Below are 16,308 nucleotides of genomic sequence, written 5' to 3'. Positions count from 1 at the left end.
ACTCTTATGGGTATGCACATTTACATTACACATCCAGCGGAGCATACTGGCTTCATTCCTTGCGAGCTTACGCATGTCCTCAGCAGTCATAGCCCATGTTTCACTGCCATGTAGCATGGCTCTTCGTACACATGCGTCATACAGTCTGCCTTTTACTCTGAGTGAGAGTCCCTTTGTCGCCAGCAGAGGTAAGAGCTCTCTAAACTTGGCCCAGGCTATTCTTATTCTAGCAGTTACACTTTCAGCGCACCCACCCTTACTACTAACTTGGTCACCCAGATAGCGGAAGCTATCGACTACCTCTAGTTTTTCTCCCTAGAATGAGATAGAAGTTGTTTCCTGTTTGTTTACAGTGTTTATTGCACCTGAACATCTGCCACATACAAAAACTAACTTCGTAGTTAATCTGCCTTTGATATTGCTGCACCTCTTATGTGTCCATAGCTTGCACCGGGTACATCTTATAGAGTTACTACCTACTCCATTTCTAGACCTTGCTACCTACTCCAATTCTAGACCTTGCTTCCACACCTTAAACTTCTCCTCTAGTTCTGATAGTGACTGCGCAATTAGTGCAAGGTCATCAGCATAGAGGAGCTCCCAGGGGCAACCCGTCTTGAATTCCTCTGTGGTCGCTTGGAGGACTATGATAAATAGGAGGGGGCTGAGGACAGAACCTTGGTGGACCCCTACCTCTACCCGGAATTCATTACTGTACTCATTTCCAACCCTCACCTTACTGGCAGCATCTCTGTACATGGCTCGCACAGCTCTTACTAACCATTCTGCTATCCCAAGTTTCCTCATTGACCACCAGATGAGGGATCGGGGGACCCTGTCAAAGGCTTTCTCCATGTCAACGAAGGCCAGGTATAGAGGTTTATCCTTGGCTAGATATTTCTCCTGCAGCTGTCTCACTAGAAATATGGCATCAGTGGTGCTTTTACCTGGCACGAACCCAAACTGCATCTTATCTAAATTGATATATATATATATATATATATATATATATATATATATATATATATATATATAATTATACACATGCACATATATATATTCTTGTATTTGTTTCAGTCATTTGACTGTGGCCACGCTGGAGCACTATAAATATACACACACCCACATACATACATACACATAAAAATGCACATAAATTTCTCCCTGCCTGCTTGTATCTTTATCATCTCTACTATTATCATCAACTACAACAATGCATACCAAGCTGTAGTATTGAATATATTTTCTAATGTCTGGGAAGAGAATTGCTTAAGATGTTGCAAACTGTCTTGAACACTAATCAGTGGCATCATTTGGATATCTTCCATGCTCTGCTGAATATATTCTAACTTTCTACTCAGCCACCCAAGAATTCACTTAGAAGATAAACTGTGTGTGAGAAATATATATGTTATTAGATGAATGTTTAGAAGTTGCCAAAATATTTATTTTCTCTTCTCTCTCCAAAATAACCACCCACACCCCCAAACACACACACCATTAATTCTCTGAATATATATCAGGGTGTTTGTAAAAGTTCAAAAATATTCTCTGTAGATTTTCATTCTCTTCAAAACAACTACTACAAAATTGTTAATCATTATTGACAGATTTGGAAAAATGCCTTGTGATATTTCTTTTGACTTTATATATTCTGAATTCAAATCTCACTGTGGTCAACTTTGCCCTTTATCCCTTTGCTGTTGATCGTTTCAACTAACATTTTCTCCTTCGGAATTACTTGCCTTGTACCTAAATCAGAAACTATTATAATTAAGGTGGTGATCTGGCAAAATCATTACCACATTGAGAAAAATGTTTAGCACCATTTCTGGCTCTTAACAGTCTAAGTTCAAATTTCTCCAAGGTCAAATTTACCTTTCCTTCATTTGGGGGTCAATAAAATGAGTACCAGTCACCTACTGGAGTTGATGTAATTAACTGTTCCCCTTCCCCTAAATGTGCCAGCCATGTTCCAAAATTACAAAGTATTGTTATTATTAACCCTTTCGTTACTATATTTCTGACCCCTCATGAGTTTCAATTAAATTCTAAAATAATCATGAATTTAGACTAGTCTCATTAAACACCTGTAACTTTTTTATTTATCAACATATTAATGTGATATTTGGAACATAATTAAAGAAAGGGTTCTTAATCAATTCTATTGCATAATTTTTGTCTCTGGGGTACTGCTAGTGTCTTTCACATGTAAATATTGGTTCAGCTTCACGAATCGTACTCGTTCATAATACTGGAAATATAGTCATCGCCAAAAGGTTCCTGATCATTCCAGTAATTTGTTATTCTGGGTAACTGTCTAATACCCATAATAATATTTATGGCAAAAAATGCCCGTATTTCATCTACAGTTGCAGGAAACCACAAGCTATCTTTTTTTTCCGGCTTGTTTACATTCTGCGTAACGGTTTGTTTCCACAGTAATCATTTCAAACAAGCATGAAAAAGAAGTCTAACGGTTTCGCTTCCTGAGAAAGACTATGGGTAGACTCTGTTTCCTCAGAAAAATTGTTAATAAAAACGCTTTTTTAAAATTTTTACTCCATTCTGGTGTAAAATCATCGTCGCTGCTTTCAGAATCGCTGATTTCAGTTTCGGATACAGAAATATCCAATTTATTATCGTTCACCACGTGTTTTTGTAGCTCATTCATTCTTTTCTTCGATATCTCCATATCTTCTGTTGAAAAACCTTCAAATTCGGAATCACTGCTTGATAGCATGAAACTCCTCTCTGTCTTCAAAGTTGAAAAAAAATTAACGCCGCAAAAAATGTGGAAAAAAATCTTCCAAAATTCACTGAGTTCAAATATCACGCCAAACAATGTCGGAGACAATAACTCAACTGTTTGCAAAGTGAAATCAGGTGTTTTAACGAATGTACAAACGAGATTTGGGTTTAAATATACATTTAAATAACAATGGATACGCTCGGCCGGCTACGGCGAGGTTAGTAACGAAAGGGTTAACATGGTGAAAGGCGAAACTATTAGCACATTGGACAAAATCTTTAGCACCATTTTTTCTCACTCCTTAAGTTCAAAGTTCAAATTCTATCATGATTGACTTTGGCTTTTTTTTTTTGATGTTGATAAAATAAGTACCATTCAAGTAGTCTACTCCTGCTAAATTTACTCACCTTGCACCAAAATTTGGAACAATTATTATTTTCTCAGGGAATTATTATATTTGTGTACTGTATTTATCATCACTTTACATTTCATTCAGTTTCATGATAAAATTAGTACTGATTTTGTAACCTATTCCTGTATATTATTCTTCCATTGCCCTTGTGGCAATAATAAATGGTGTCATTAGGTGCACCCATTTCAACATAGTACAGGTGAGAAAAGTCACGGGGTACTCTGACCGTACTGGCTCATAATCTCTCTCCCACATAAAGATGGGTTACCCCAAATGTTCTTTTTTTTTTTTAATCTATATCTTTTTAATTCTTATGTATTTAATACCCATTTGACTTCATGAACAGAAACCTCAAAAGCCTCCTCTAATAGTGTTAAGCCAGTCTTGTCTCTTTCAGCAACAAGAAAACACAAATGTTACTCAAAAAAGTAACCATTGCACCTCACACCCATCTAATTGTATGCGGCATTTAGCTGGAGCCCTCAAAATTGCTCTAATTGTTGGGTCTTATTATTACCAACAATCTCTTTTGAAAAAGCACATCCTTAAGATAACTAGAACTGCATTCCAAAGACTGGCATTTCTCTTTAGGGCTAGGAAATACATCATCCCCCAACACTGATACTTTACAAAGCTCAGATCAACCTTTTCCCATATCTATTACAGTGCCTGGAGATATGCAATGTTTGTCAATGGATATAAACTGAAAGAAGTTCATTGTATAACTTAGATATGTTTCCACCAAAGATTGGTCCAGGCCATATCTAACTTAATAGTCTTGTGGTATCATGGTCCATTCGAGTAGGGAGTTCTTGCTGAGGGAGTTGTATCCAGGTATAGGTGGCTTATCTGGTATTCCTTGAAGAAATTTGTCTAGATTCCATTTAAAGGTAATGGGATCTTTTTCTTCTTTGATCTATTTCAGGACAATGTTAGATAGGGCAGGGCCTGTTGATGAAAAGAAATTGTGTTGCAGTGTGTTTGTATGTTGTGATCCTGAATTGGGTAGGGGATGTATGGCCCAAGGTCCAAGCCTTGGATGAATTTTGAAGCTAATGTTGAGGTTGTTTGGACAATGCTGGTGGTATATTCTCCACATCGTGCAAATGATGTATCGCTCATGGCAGTGCTGGATAGAATAGGGTTTCAATGCTTTAAGGCGGTCCCAATAATTGAGATCAGTTATGCCCTTAATTCTTTTATTGAATGACCTCTGGGGTGATTCGATTTTTTAGATGTTTTGTATGGGGAGACCACAAGGGGTAGCAGTATTCGAGGTGTGGCCATACAAAGGAAGAGAAAAAGGGAATGATGACACCTTGTTCTCAGGACTGGAAGGTTCTTAGGATCCAGGAGCTCATCCTACAAGCTATCTCGACCTTATTGTTGAGGTGGGCACTTCAGCTGAGTTTGTTATGTGTGTGTACATGTGTGTGTTTTCTTGCCCTGATGTTGAATGAGAGTAGTGAATTGTTGCCATCATCATTCAAACAGTGTCATTCATTTCTACTTTTCCATGAAATTATGTCAAACTATGGGGAAATATTATCTGACTTGGAAACAGGTTAACAGAAAGGGAATCTAGCTGTTGAAAATCTTTAATGAAACTTGTCTGTCCCATGCAAGCATGGAAAAGTGGAAGCTAAAATGATTACACACACACACATAATGGTTGTTGCACAGTTCCTATCTACCAAATTACATAATACTCACTCACAAAGTATTGGTCAAGCTGAGGCTATGGTAGAAGATATTTATTCAAGGCATTTCACAATGGGGTTTGAACCTGGGATCATGAGGTTGCAAATCCTCCACCCATATTAGAAATTAGTGGTAGTAATAGTTACAAAATGGTAAATTTATCAGAGATAGAGGACTACTGGACTGAAATCTTAGTAGTATCTTATTTTATTCATGTAAGTTCTGATTTGAAGTCCTGTTGTTGTCACCTTTTATCATTCATTCTGTCAGTATCAATGAGTAATATATTTGGAGAATTTCAGTTTACTCCTTTTGATTTTGTACCTTGTCCAAAGACCTTATTTGATCAGAATAGGAAATGAGAATCAGTAATGTGTTGGACATTTTATTGTGAGATAATAAATAGTGGAGATTAAATTCATGAATTACACCCCTACTCCTCTCCCACAATCATAAGGTCTTGTATCAGTATAAGAAATCATTGTGGATAATGTGTAGCAGAAACAGAACATCATACAAGATACTATGTGGTATTTAGAGTTATGAGTTCAGATTGTACAAAAGTCTACTTCACATTTTATCCTAGGGGTGGGAGGTATAAAATAACATTAACTTAATGCTTGAGGACTAATCCATTGTACCTCCCGCTACTAAGTTGGGGACTTTGTGGATGTTCTAAATTATTATTAAGTCTGTTTTATTTTCTCTGGTTGTGAATGAGAACATAAATCCTTAGTGATCCAGTAGTGGCTCTTCTTTTACTCCTGGTTAATCCTGATTCAGCTGACCTATCTATGATCAAAGATATTCCAGCCATGACCATTCTGAATTTTATTCAGACAATACATCTACAACTGTGTTATCTAACGAATCATTATTATTTAATGTTTAGCTCTTGGGCTATTCTGATCGAGCTGGCTTGTGATAAAAGCTGTTCCAGCCAAAACTATCTTGTCTTTTATTCAGACATAGAGTTTCTAAGTCTTTTCCTAAGACATTAATGTGATGATTTGGTGGAGATTTAGCTCTGGTTTCCAGCAATTCACGTTGCTCTTTTGTTGATTTACAATCTAATAGTGTGATTTAGAATGTGAGGCATAGATAGAGGTAGACAAGAGAGCGAGAGGAGTGATGGTAGAGAAGGCTGAGGGCTGTTGTAGAGGTAAGAGTGAGAGGAGGATACAGCTGGATGGTGGAGACATGTGTGGGATTTGTTCAGAGAAACAGAGGATGTAATGGTTGCAGTTGAAATGGCAGAGGTGAGGACACAGTCTTCCAGTAACGGAAGACAGTGTTATGATCAAGTTGATCCTTGGATCAGTAGCACAGATAATAGTGTTGATGACAAAGTACAACCATATTAAATATGTTGACAGTTTAATAGAACAAGTTAGTGTTAACATAATTAATGCAGTGATCATTGCTATTCTAATTAGAAAAGTGTGGTGAGGAAAAGACATTACCTTAATGATTAACAGAATAGCACACACACACACACACGCATACGTATAGTCATATATATTGCCAGCATACTTTCACTGGCATAAATGCAATGCACTGTTTGTATGTACATGCGTATCCTCAATACATACACATGTTGATGTAAGGTGAGGAGATTAGCACTAATAATTATAATTATTGCTGTCAGATAGTGGTGGTAGCAGTTTTATTGATGGTTGGTGGTCTATTGGTGGTGGTCTGCTGTCGATGGTTTGAAGATATATGTTAATGTAGACGTGCCAGGAATTCAATGAAGGTAATTTGTATCTGCTTGTTTGTTCTGTGTGTATGAGTCAGAGAACCATGTGAGACCTACATTATGTTGTTTGAAGAATACTGTTTTCTCCTAGAAATGTTAGTGCTGGACAAAGTACCAGGCAATATTAACTTTCATTCTTCTGTGATCAAAGTTCAAATCTCATTTGGATTCATATGATTTCTCTTCACTTGAGGTTGATTTTGTTTACTATTGTATACTTTGTCATAGTGACTGTTGTTGTCTAGCCTCAAGTCAACCAAAGACATTCCACTCATGATCATCCATTATATACCTAGAACTTCATTCTTTCTTTTTTTTTAACCAACCAAGAGTGATTTAAAGATTTGAGTGTTATTTCTAACAGGTCAAGTGACTACATAGAGGCTCCCTAGTTAGCTTGATTGATGTTTCATATATTAATTGGTTGTTCATTTTGTAGTTAATTGATATGACTTGTGAAGAAGGAACAGCTGTATTAGAACAGGTGGGATTTGAAACAGAATTATCTGTTCCAAAATTGTCACTGATAGCTCATGGTGTTCCTTTCTTAGCCCTGTACCACATTATCACTGTCATGTTCCTCTCTGCCACCTCATCACTATTGTGTTCCTCTCACTTCCTCTCAGCTTCCTGTGATACTCCCCTAACCCCTTCTACCATCACATCACAATTTATTCTAAAGTCAGAATTTTTCTTCTCCTAATGACCTACAAACTTAAAATAATTACTCTATTTTATCAAATAAAAATGTTTGCCAGCAAAGAATACCATTACTAGTTACTTTGAAATCTAATTTATTGATATTTCACTGCATTTTGTCATCTTTCTTTTCTCATCTTTTTTTTTCTCTGCTGAATCTAGAAGAAGAGGTAGAAGCCATGACATCACAGGCCTCTCTGAGCCAATGAGTTAGGTGGCATTAATGTTACATTTAAACTGTTACAAGTCAACACTGACAAGGAAGACATGAGCAGGGAGAAAATTCCAGAGAACTTATATTCTAGGGCAGAAGGACTGAGCTTAATGATTAGTATGGCACCTGGGATATTGTACACAAAAAGAGTGACAAGAAGTGGAGATGAGTGAGTCAGGAGTGCCTGAGCAATGGTTGTACCAAATCAGCCAGTTCTGAGGAACAGAAGCCATTATAGTTTTGATTGAAAAGATGGAGTTAGCACACCTGTATACATATAGATGTATATGTACACATATATGTATAGATATATATATATAGATATAGATCTATATGCATACATGTATATATATACATATGTGTAGATGTATATATATATAGATGTACATGTAATATGTACACATATACACACATATATACATGCATACAGATATCTATACATATATACACCCATACACACACACATACACATGCACACAAACACACACATTAATCATTTGTTTTTTAATCCAAAACTACGTCAAAAGTACTGAATGGATCTTTATGAAATTTGGAAATTATATTCTATGCATAACGGCCATAACCCCCATGAAAATTCATATTTTTGATGTTGATGAAATTTTAGCCATACATATTACACACAAATAAAGTAATATTTCTAAAATTTCTACTTCTTAGAAGTTACAAAGACCCCTTCATGGGGACTTCACACCCACAATTTAGTCATTTTTCCTAAGCAAAGATGAATACAGTTGTACCACTGGAAGCTATAGGGTCACCTGAACATAACAGATGAGCATTATTTGTAATTCAATGGTACAACAGTGTAAGACTATCCTTTCAGATATACTTACATTGTGATTTCTGCAATGTGGTGCATAAATTGTCAAGTAAATGAGACACATCTTTGCCTCCACTGATTCACTTGCAAAGTGTTGAGGAAAATTATTTCGTTGCAGACCTCCTTTGAGTCTTTTTATTATCACTGCGACACACATAGTCCCCAGTTGGTAACATTGATTTCAAGGCCTTCCCAGATGAGTGACTGGTTGTTCTAAGACATTTATTGATTGTAAATTTTTTCTGCACAGTTACCTATCGGTATAGTGGTCATTTGCAAACTCCAGAGGCGACACTTTCATTTCCCTTTACTCCAAACGTCACACGTTGTTATATCAATTGGGTCATGCCCTTCCAATTGCTATAGATCCGTAATGTATCTTACAGCTGTGCTTGTCACCTGTATGGTGAGGAATCCTACATTGGGGAGTAGTAACGACTAGGCTAGGGTAGCTAACTGATTATTGTGATCATTCGTCTTTTGATTTCCTGTAGCTTTGCTCTCTTTTACAAACCCAGTGAACATACATATATTTCCTATTTCAAAGAAATTCAAACAATACATATTACGCCCAAGTTAAAAAGATTCCCAACACTTCAACTTCTCTGGTTGACATTAACACACCCACCCCCAATAGGGGTCTTAACTCTCACATTTTTCAGCTCCATGACCTCCATTTTTCCGGAGCAAAATCCTTTTTACAGGGTCCATAACACTGGAATTTTGGAATGTGCGCATAAATATCGGATATATAAAGATGAGAATGTGTGTCTGTGAATCCCTAAAACTCGAGAACTACACAACCAATTTCATTCCAACTTAACACATGCCTTACTTTGGGTCCATGTAGTGTCTTAGGCCAAAAAAAAAATTTTGACTTCTTGCATAGTTTGAGCCCACAGCATTATCATATCTCCCCCACTATTTCAGTATTATGTGTCAAAAGTGAAACAATAACATGTCGCTACTGTAATTTCAAATACTTTCACTTTAATACTTTCAATTTCATACTGAAACTATTAAAGTGAAACTATACTCTCACATTTATACAGGTATACTATAAGATCCAAGTTAAAAACATTCCCAACAATTCAACTTCTCTGGTTGACATTAACACACCCACCCCCAATAGGGGCCTTCATTCCCACATTTTAGAGCTCCATAAGCTCCATTTTTCAGGAGCGAAATCCTTTTTACAGATTCCAGAAGACTGAAATTTTGGAATATGCGCATAAAGATCAATAGTATGGGATACATGTCTCATAATTAGAATTTTTTTAGGGTGTGTAAAGAGGGAAAGAACCCTCATGTGCAATTTTGATGAAATTCAAATCATATGTATTCCAGTTCCTTACAGAAAATATAACAGAAGAGTCTCATTCTTCAATTGCATGTAACACGGGCAACACTGGGTATCTCTGCTAGTCTATATCTATATATATAAAAATGAGAATGTGTGTCTGTCTGTGTGAATCCCTAAAACTTGAGAACTACATAACCAATTTCATTCAAATTTTACACATGCCTTACTTAGGGCCCCGGTTGTGTTTTAGTCAAAAAAATTTTTTAACTTCTTGCATAGTTCGAGCCCACAGCAACATCATATCTCCTTCACTATTTAAGTATTACATGTCAAAAGTGAAACAAGAACGCTCGTGTCAAATACTTTCACTTTAAAAATGAAACTATTCCACTATTTCATTATCAAAACTGAAACAATCACATTTTGATACTGTAATGACAGATACTTTCACTTTAGTACTATGCAATGAAACTGAATCTGAACTTGTGGCTGTAAAGCAAACTTTTAACACACAACTGTGCCTTGCTTCAAAAAGAAATGAAGGCTTTATTTTTTTAAGACAATAATGCAGAAAATTATAGTATTATTTCCTCCATGTTCTTATATGCAATTTTACTCATTCTTTATGCTCTTTCTGAAATCATCCAAACAAGAAGAATTCAGTAATAGGCACACCAAAAGGTGACTGATAGTTTGGACTGTTCCAAAATCACACAACAGAGAGTCCACATTGTCCTCATTTCACATAAGTGTCTCTAGTTGAATCAAATCCAATGCAGAGTAAAGACATTTCCATATGCTTGATGTGGACACCCACTCCTTTGGTAACTTTTCTATTGGTTCCACTTTTTGGTAGATTCTTTGGAAATATCTTCAGGAATTATTATGAAACTTGCTCATTCTTTTTGATATCTGTTTGGTGGATGTCTTATATCAAACAACTGCTTTTGATTTCTAGCTTTTCTTAAAAAATTCTTCCTGATATCAGATGGAGCAAATAAAGATAAAGCAGATAAAGACTATTTCTTCTTTGTGACCCTTTTAGTTTTCACCTGTTTATTTTACTGTTTTATCATATGTACCCTGCATGTACCTTTGGCTATCATGGCTATGTTCCCTTACTCATCTTGTTTTTACTTTCTGCCTCTTATTCTGTTCTGACAAGTTGTAGTGCACTTTTCATATTAATGTAAGTAGACCTGGCATTAATCAGTTATGAATTAGCTATTCACATCAACAACACTGTCCATATGTATGTGTAGATCTAGCCCATACTGAGCATATATAATTTGCATTTGAGAAGCTCTGAGTCAATGTTGTTACTCTGAGCACAAATAAGATAAGGAGCAACACATTATTAGTGAGTTAAAGAAACAACTTTGAGATTACCCATGCAATTCCGCAAAACCTCCAGTGATAGCCCACCACCTATCCATACACACACACACTTTGTAAGTCGTAAGAGTTTCTGTAGAATATTATTCCATGTTCCCCCTTTGTCTATTAGAGTGCTTCCTGACTACAGTATGATAACTCACTAGGTTTGAACAAAGGAAAATTATAGAAATAACTTTCAACTGATTTCATTGTGGTGAACCACTGCTCATTGTTGAACAGTGTTGATTTGATTTTGTTATTATTTTATTGCATATTAACTTCATCTTCTGGAGACTGTATGCAAACATACATATGTATTTTTTATTTTTTAATACTTTTGTAACTTTCTGCTTATTGTGTGTGTATGTGTAAAAATAATATAAATATATCAAGTTTGCAAGTGCCATGCATGAAACTTTTAGCCTTTTGTAGCTTAATGCAAATTAAAAAATACATTTACTCATGTGTTGGGTTCTGTTTCACCTACTTATTCACATATGAGTCGAACTTGCATATAGCTTGCATGAAGTATTGTCTGATGTATGCATGCTTGTATAGAGTAATTATATACTGTAAATGTGTGTGTGTGTGTGTGTGTATTATATTAATAAAAGATTACTGTTAGAAAAAATAAAGTACTTGTTTTATTACTGTTATTATTTTCATTGCAAAAAAAAAAAAAAGAACACTCCCATGAGTCTAGCATTTTCATGTGTCTTGGGATTTAAGATTAATGTTTTTAAAGTTAAACAGTGGGTCATAAAATGTTGAAGGATATGTTTTTAAAGTTATGTATATTGTAAATATAGACTACAGATGACATGAAGAGTTTGGAATATAATTTCACCAACATGATGTTTCCTAGATAAATAGTGAAGTTTGAACTGTACATATTTTGTGTCAAAGTTATTGTTCTTCTAGATAGAAATATAAATTGTTAAGAGTGTAGAGTCTATCTAGATATTTTATGAGGTGCATTCAAAAAGTATCTGACTTTATATTTTCCTGCCAAAACTAATTCCTCATGGGCAAAATGTTTTTGGTGCGAAGTGACACCACCCTTCTCTGCATGCATGAAAATTTTCATGTTGGTAGGCCATGTCAGTTCCTGGCTGTTATACCAAGTACAGACATGTAGTGAGCGCTTGTCAGATTTTCATTTTTACCAAATTCTTTGAGTAGAGATATTACATCAAGTTTTGCCAAAAGCATGCTGATGCTTAAGCTCAAACTATCCAGAAGACTCAGCAGGCCTTTGGCAATGATGCTATGGGCAAAACTCAGATCAAAGAGTGGTACAACTGCTTCAAACATGACCACACCTCAATGGAGGGTGAGGCATACTCAGGCAGGCCATTCAAAAGCCGAAATGAGAAACTAATTGAAAAGATTCAATGCATAGTCATGGAAGACCATTGTGTCACAATCCAGGAAATTGCTCACAAAGTGGGAATAAGCACATGGGTTTCTGCTTGATGCATTCAGCCACCTTGCATGAAAATGAAAATCTGATGAGCACACACTACATGTCTGTACTCTAGCTGTAACAGCCAGTAACTGACACTGCCTACCAACATGAAAATTTTCACACATGTGCAGAAAGGGTGGTGTCATCTCCCACCTGAAGGATTTTTGCCTGTGCAGCATTTGTTTTGGCGGGAAAAATAAAATCATATACTTTTTGAATCCACCTCATCATTAACACTATATTAAGACAATAAGGAGAGCCTCAATATTTAAGTTGGGAAACCTTCTAGAACTGATCTGGGGTAAACAACCATAGTTTTATTGTAGTAGTGCTAGACTTTGTAGAGTTAGTCATATCTTGTGTTACATACACACTTGAGACAGTTACATCGTGTCACACACATGCCTGAGAGTCATATCTTGTGTTACATACACACCTGAGACAGTTACATCGTGTCACACACATGCCTGAGAGTCATATCTTGTGTTACATACACACCTGAGATAGTCTTGTCAGTAGAATTCAAGGATACTAATGATGTCGCCATTCACTGACATTTGTAATATAAATAGTTGAAACAGTAGAATACATTTTATGTCATGACAAAGAAAAGGCTTGTTTAACAGAAAGAGTGAGATGGTAAAGGTCTTACCACTATGCTGTGAAATTGATTTGCAATTTTTCAGCCCAGTGATATCACTCCTATTATATCTTAATCAAGTAAGTTTGAAATTATAATAAGTGATGCTCTAGTATGGCCACTACTTACAGATTGGAAGCAATAAAAGAATTGACACAAAATTGTTATTGTGGAAACTTGTAGAACTATGTTGACAACAGAAATTTGTTTGTCAATTTGAAACTGTGATTCTCTTCACTACACCATTTCCTCTGCCTCTCTCTCTCTCTCACTGAGGAGGAAGGTGAGAATGGAGCTCTTAAACTGATAGGATCTCCACCACTTATAAGATTATCAAACACGGCATGCAGATCTTCAGGTGAAATTTAAATAATCTATTAAAATTTAAACATTTATTATGTAGCAGAAATTTAAGTTTATTAAAACTAAGAAAAGCATTGGTGAAAATAGGACTTACTCCCTCCTACCTATGCCTCTCTGTCAACATCAATGTATATCTCTCTGTCTTCCCCCAGCTCTGTTTCTGTGTGTATCTCTCATCTATCTCTTTCCCTTATGTCAACATATATTCACCCTAACTCCCAGTTTACAATATTTTCTCTCTCTCTCTCTGGCTGTCTCTCTCTCTGTCTTTTGTTACTTTCTATTTGTGTTGGTCTTTCTTTTCCTGTTTCTCACATAAAAAGTATGTATTCTACTTTCTGTCTATTTCCACCTGTCTCTTTCTGTTTCTCTGTCTCTGTTTGTCTGCCTCTCTTCCTCTTGCCAAAAATTGAGATAAGGCAAAAGAAAGGTAGAGACATAAGAGGGACCTGGACAAAACAGGTACCAGAAAATGGTTTGATAGAGACTGAGTGGGGTGTTTTGGTAGTCTTGGATAGTAGAGTAGGGAGGTAGGTGGAGGGTGGGGTCATGTGGAGAGTTGAGATGTCTTAATAAGTTAGAGATATTAGAATATTGTGTTTACAGATGAAATGACACTGGGTTTAGTCAACTTGAAACACTAGTACATATCTGTCAGAAAGGGGCAACACAACACATTACAACACATCTGTCACTTTGCATCACAACACATCACTGTGAATCACAGTGCAACACAATGTTTCACAACACATAAAAAAATCACATTCACAACAAATTGCATCATAATGCATTACAATATAGTGCAGCATTGCATCACAATAGACTTATTGCTAATCACATTGAATCACATTTCATATCCAGTGTTCTGTGTACAACTTTGTATATGTGTGGTTCAGGATTGTGGATCAGACTTGATACCTTGACTTAAAACAATGTTTTATTACATATCAATAAAAGATTATCTTTATGGTAACTCAGCCTCTTAGAAATATTCTCTCAGATTCTACCAAATCACATTAGCCAAATTCCTTTTACCACACACTTTTACCTTGCAAAAGGAAGACTGTATTATCACTATAGTCTGAGAGAGAAAGAAGAATAGTTATGGTTGAAATATTTTGATTAAAGATCTGCTTAATTAGGGCTGACAATGTATATTACAAAACAACGTGGGAGCATCTACTTTGTTGCTCAACTTGCCAGTAATAGCAGCAAAATATCCTTTAAATTACACCTAATTGTCTTGAGAACAGACAGGAGACTTTAGATAATGGAGTTCACTGGATGGTCAGAGCTGGAATACCTCTGATCAAAGGCCTTTATTTTTAGGTTTACCTGAAGCTAAACACCAATTATTACAATTAACTATCAAGCCTTGACTCCTGTAGCATTTTGTGGTATATCTCTCTAGCTACATTCATACTCATACACATGTATGCATATTCATTTTGAGGTATATGTGTGCATATACTCATTTTGTAGTATATTGTGTCTAGTTTTACACACACACGTGTGTGTTCATTTCCTAAATTCATTGTTATCTACAACCTAATAATTTCAAAGGTAAACAGATGTAATGAAAAACATAGGGCCATAGGTGTATGTAGTGTTATTGGTATAATATGCATAGAGAGCAATACTAGAAGAAAAGTGTATGGGCTTGTCCCTTGCAATGAGCATAAGATAAACATGAGGAATTAATTTGAATGTGCATGTTTTTTATCTTTTGAAAATTCAAAAGTGTAGCTATGCAGCAGCTGTTTTACCTGTATGACACACACACACACGTGCATGCACACACACACGCATGCACACGCACGTGTGTGTGTGTGTGTGTGTACATGCATAGCACACATTTACACATTGTGTGAAGATTTAATGTAGTTCTATGTACATTGTGTTATGCTAGTCATTTACTTTTGTGATTATATAGTATGTGTATGTAAATGTATGTATACACAACATTTTGATATATAAACACGAAAATCAATTGCTATTTCGATGACAGAAAGCTTCAACTTACCCTGATTCTTCCATCTTTCTCTCTTTCTTTAGCACTTCTTTCTTTTTTCTTTCTGTCTTTGCTTCTTTTTTTTTTTGTTTGTTTCTTCCTTCCTTCCTTCCTTGTCGTCAATCAAAGAGTCTGCGATGAGAGGAAGGAGGAGGAGGAGGGAGAAATGAGTGAGCAATGATGTTTCTGCAGAAACATGCCTGCTAAGCAGTCTCCAGCGCGGCAAACTGTGTTTATGGTAAGAAGAGATGAAGGAAGTGATCAGCGGAGGATGATGGTGGTAATGATGATGGATGGTGGTGTTGTGGTGGCAGTCTGCTGCTAGTGTTGTGTGTGTGTGCTGTATATGTGTGTGCCTGTGCTGTATATGTGTGTGTCTGTGTTGTCGCTAGAGGTGTGATTATGTCACCATTGGGTCTGACTGGCTGTGATACCAGCATCAGGTTTGATTGGTAATTTGAGGAGATGATGAGGTGGTGAGGGGGCAGTGTTAAAGTGAGTGAGAGAGAGATGGAGGGTTAGTGTGAGAGAGAGAAAGAGGGAGAAAATAGTGTCAAAGACAGAGGGGAGAGATGATTGTCTGTGAGAGGGAGGGGTATGTGTGAGAGAGGGAAGTGGAGTGAGGTAGAGAGGCAGTCAGATATGAGCAATATTTAGGAGGAAGGAAACTTGGAGATAGAAATGAAGTATAGTAGAACGGAGAGTGAGGTGTGAGTAAAAGTAGTGTGATTAAGGCAAACATTGGAGGCTAGTGTGTGTGTGTGTGTG

At 36.3% G+C, this 16,308-nt stretch overlaps 1 protein-coding gene across 1 annotated transcript in view; it reads right to left on the bottom strand.

The window, feature by feature from the left end:
* LOC106877475 (neprilysin-1) overlaps positions 1-16,007 on the bottom strand; it is a 117,961-nt gene extending 101,954 nt beyond the window's left edge. The window contains exon 1 of the mRNA XM_089342861.1: positions 15,553-16,007. Within this exon, the coding sequence (XP_089198987.1) occupies positions 15,553-15,566 (14 nt within the window). The 5' untranslated portion in view covers positions 15,567-16,007. The remainder of the gene's footprint in view (positions 1-15,552) is intronic.
* Positions 16,008-16,308: the final 301 nt, after the last annotated feature.

Source organism: Octopus bimaculoides, chromosome 26, assembly GCF_046866305.1.
Source record: "Octopus bimaculoides isolate indiv1 chromosome 26, ASM4686630v1, whole genome shotgun sequence".
In the NCBI taxonomy this organism is placed as follows: Eukaryota; Metazoa; Mollusca; class Cephalopoda; order Octopoda; family Octopodidae; genus Octopus; species Octopus bimaculoides.
Note: the sequence above shows the minus strand (reverse complement) of the source record. Positions and strands in the feature narration are given on the sequence as shown.